At 41.8% G+C, this 3,723-nt stretch overlaps 1 protein-coding gene across 1 annotated transcript; it reads left to right on the forward strand.

The window, feature by feature from the left end:
- Positions 1–226: 226 nt before the first annotated feature.
- On the forward strand, positions 227–2,637 carry LOC112077188 (phosphorylase b kinase regulatory subunit alpha, liver isoform; the record flags this gene model as incomplete). The annotated part of the gene is made up of 2 exons (XM_024143751.2): positions 227–405; positions 876–2,637. Coding segments are annotated over 2 exons (353 nt in total), but the record flags the coding sequence as incomplete, so codon positions are not given.
- Between the last annotated feature and the right edge of the window lie 1,086 nt (positions 2,638–3,723).

Below are 3,723 nucleotides of genomic sequence, written 5' to 3' on the forward strand. Positions count from 1 at the left end.
TTCCGTCAGAGTCAGGAACGGTTTCCCGTCAGAGTCGGAACGGTTTCCGTAGAGTCAGGAACGGTTTCCGTCAGAGTCGTAAGGTTCCAGTCAGAGTCGGAACGGTTTCCCGTCAGAGTCGGAACGGTTTCCCGTCAGAGTCGGAAGGGTTTCCCGTCAGAGTCGGAACGGTTTCCAGTCAGAGTCAGGAACGGTTTCCCTCAGAGTCGGAACGGTTTCCCGTCAGGTCAGGAAGGTTTCCCGTCAGAGTCGGAACGGTTTCCCGTCAGAGTCGGAACGGTTTCCCGTCAGCGCTTTCCGGTTAGCGTCAGAACGGTTTCGCAAGGGGGGGAGGGCAACATCGGAGGAATCATCCTGATAGACCGCATCGTACACATGGCCAATGACCTCTTCTTACAGGACCAGGTAAGTCTGAGCCAGAACGGCCCATAGGGCAGGAGCCTTTTCCCTGTTTCTATAGCGTGATGTACAATTAAGTACACCCTCTGGAAAATCTGTAAGCAGAGACGCATCGGGTCCCATGTTTAAAGTGTTTGGTATGACTTGACCAGGGATCGAACCCCCAAGCCTCCAATCTCAGGGTGGAAAACTATTCCCACGAGGTCACGGAGATGGTCACTAGAAAGTAATGTCCTATAAAGGGTTAATGTGTAATGGTCCAGTTCAGTGACCTGGATGTCTGTCCTGTATCGTTGCCATATTATCATGTTAACTAGAGTCACGTGTCTCTGCCTGACTCGTCCATATGACTATCATAGCATAACATGTGTCAGAAGTGGGATCCGAACCCCATGTCTCAGTTTGGAGTAAGACCTATTCTTTAACTAGACAACATGATCTGTATCTACCTATCAGCCATGTYCTCTATGTTCCAGAGGACCCATGGAGCCAATGAGTACTTCCTGGAGAAGGATCCAGCCACGGGGATATGTCACTTCTTCTATGACAGCGCCCCTAGTGGCAGCTACGGTACCATGACCTACCTCTCCAAGGCTGTGGTCACATACCTACAAGATTTCCTGCCACAGTCCACCTGTCTCATGCAATGACRTATCAGACTGGGTTTGATGTAGAGCACTCTCCCTGGCCTCGCAGGCAGCTATCAAGAGAGTCTAGTCAAGTAATATATTATAGTGTGGAACGAAATATTAATGCCTAGTTCCGATTCTCCCCAATTGTACGCTTGTTCACTCCCATTCAAGGATGATTTAATCATTGGATTGAATTCTTGAAGTGAGTGAGTGCACACTTCAGAGAGAAGGGGGAGAACTAGACTTAGGTAGGAAGTTGGATGTGGATTGACCTATGACCTATGACTAAGATATTCACAACACACACTCTACTCAAAGGAGTTTTATTGCAGCTAATTGATTGATTATAATCAATAATATAGCAGGTTTAAAATTAAATATATGTTTGTTTTTTATTTTAAGTGTTGGACTACACGCAGTACWAAAATTATTTATTATTTTAATTTTAACATTTAATATATATGTGCAAATCAGATCTAGTTGTTTAAAACAATCTAATATGATATAATGACTGTATTTTGCCTAACCCTCCTCTATTGTATCAGTGTCTCACCCTGTCTTGTGGGAATATAAACATATCCAGGAGTTCCTATGTTGTCCCGTGTTGAAGTACTGCAGCTGCCCGTGTACCTTTAATACCACTGTAAAATGTACCTCTCRTGTTATCTCAAGTGTTGCTCACCATCACCRCTGTATGTGTCACAAATACTGTACATTTATCCATATGTACCCGGAGCATGTCAGCAAGGCCTTCATAACAGCTAATGTGACTGTGTGCTTATCTGTGAAGTAAAATAATGTCAATGTGATTATATATAACATGGTTGAATCAGTCCAACAGCGGTTCATCCCATATTCAGCCTTTAGCCGTATACATCCTGTACAACAGAGTGTGTTAGACATTAGCATCCTAGCCGTATACATCCTGTACAACAGAGTGTGTTAGACATTAGCATCCCGTAGCCGTATACATCCTGTACAACAGAGTGTTTTAGACATTAGCATCCCAGCCGTTATACATCCTGTACAACAGAGTGTGTTAGACATTAGCATCCCAGCCGTATACATCTGTACAACAGAGTGTGTTAGACATTAGCATCCTAGCCGTATACATCCTGACAACAGAGTGTGTTAGACATTAGCATCCCAGCCGTATACATCATGTACAACAGAGTGTGTTAGACATTAGCATCCTAGCCGTATACATCCTGTACAACAGAGTGTGTTAGACATTAGCATCCAGCCGTATACATCCTGTACAACAGAGTGTGTTAGACATTAGCATCCTACCGTATACATCCTGTACAACAGAGTGTGTTAGACATTAGCATCCTAGCCGTATACATCCTGTACAACAGAGTGTGTTAGACATTAGCATCCTAGCCGTATACATCCTGTACAACAGAGTGTGTTAGACATTAGCACCAGCCGTATACATCCTGTACAACAGAGTGTGTTAGACATTAGCATCCAGCCGTATACATCCTGTACAACAGAGTGTGTTAGACATTAGCATCCCAGCCGTATACTCCTGTACAACAGAGTGTGTTAGACATTAGCATCCCAGCCGTATACATCCTGTACAACAGAGTGTGTTAGACATTAGCATCCCAGCCGTATAAATCCTGTACAACAGAGTGTGTAAACATTAGCCTCCTACAGCTTATAGTTGAGACCATAAGAAAGGGAAATCTGTTCTGCAGTTAAGGACGACTGAGGCTGAAACTGTTCTGTTTTTGTGTCTAACTTTATTTTATAATATATATATATATTAAAAGAGTACATTTCCATAGAGACTATAAATATAGTGGATACAGAGAAATAATTTATTTTTTAAAAAGTACTATGACCGTTTATATAACAGACTAAATTACAATTAAAACTGTCACTTTAATCAATTAATACTGTCACTTTAAATTACATTTGATATTCCTGGCCATGAAATGACCATGTTATAAGTCTGTAGTTGAGAACATTTGACACGTGGACCAAGTTGAGGACATTTTGAGGGTCAATTCTTATAAATCTATTATAACAGTGTCTGACACCATGGTTTCACTCATTCATTCACACTACCTTGTAAAACAACATGTAATCATTTGAAGGAAATATTTAAATGGCATCGATTAAATCCCTAAACTAATAACGTGTTCTGGTTTCTCTTCAGCTATATGTCTGTATAATGCAGTACAAGCCTCTATCAATGTTACAGATATGTTCTGATATGACAATAATATTTAAACACAGTTTATTCTTATACTGTTCTCAATGATTTGACAAAAAAAAATCTAACGCCTGTCCCTATTGTCTGCAAAATGAAGTGACAAAATGTAGATTCAATTGTGGAAGTCATTGTTCAAAGGAGGAACAGAGGGACGGTAGAAGCAGTAGAATAAATGACATTTGAAATGATCTCCACACCATCTCTGCTACACATTACTCTGCAGGTCTTTCCTTGGCTGACACTTCTTCCTACTGTAGGGGAGAGGCGGTGAGAGGCAGACAGGAACACTGGTAACTTCCTTTATGGTTCAGGCACAGGTGAGAGCAGCCCCCATTCTTACGGCTGCACTCATTGGTATCTGTTGATGAAACGGAGCCGGTCAGAAAAATATCATTATCTGTTGATGAAACGGGGCTGGTCAGAAAATATCATTACTGTTGATGAAACGGAGCCGGTCAAAAAATATCA

This window comes from Salvelinus sp. IW2-2015, unplaced genomic scaffold (genome assembly GCF_002910315.2).
Source record: "Salvelinus sp. IW2-2015 unplaced genomic scaffold, ASM291031v2 Un_scaffold4367, whole genome shotgun sequence".
NCBI lineage: Eukaryota > Metazoa > Chordata > Actinopteri > Salmoniformes > Salmonidae > Salvelinus > Salvelinus sp. IW2-2015.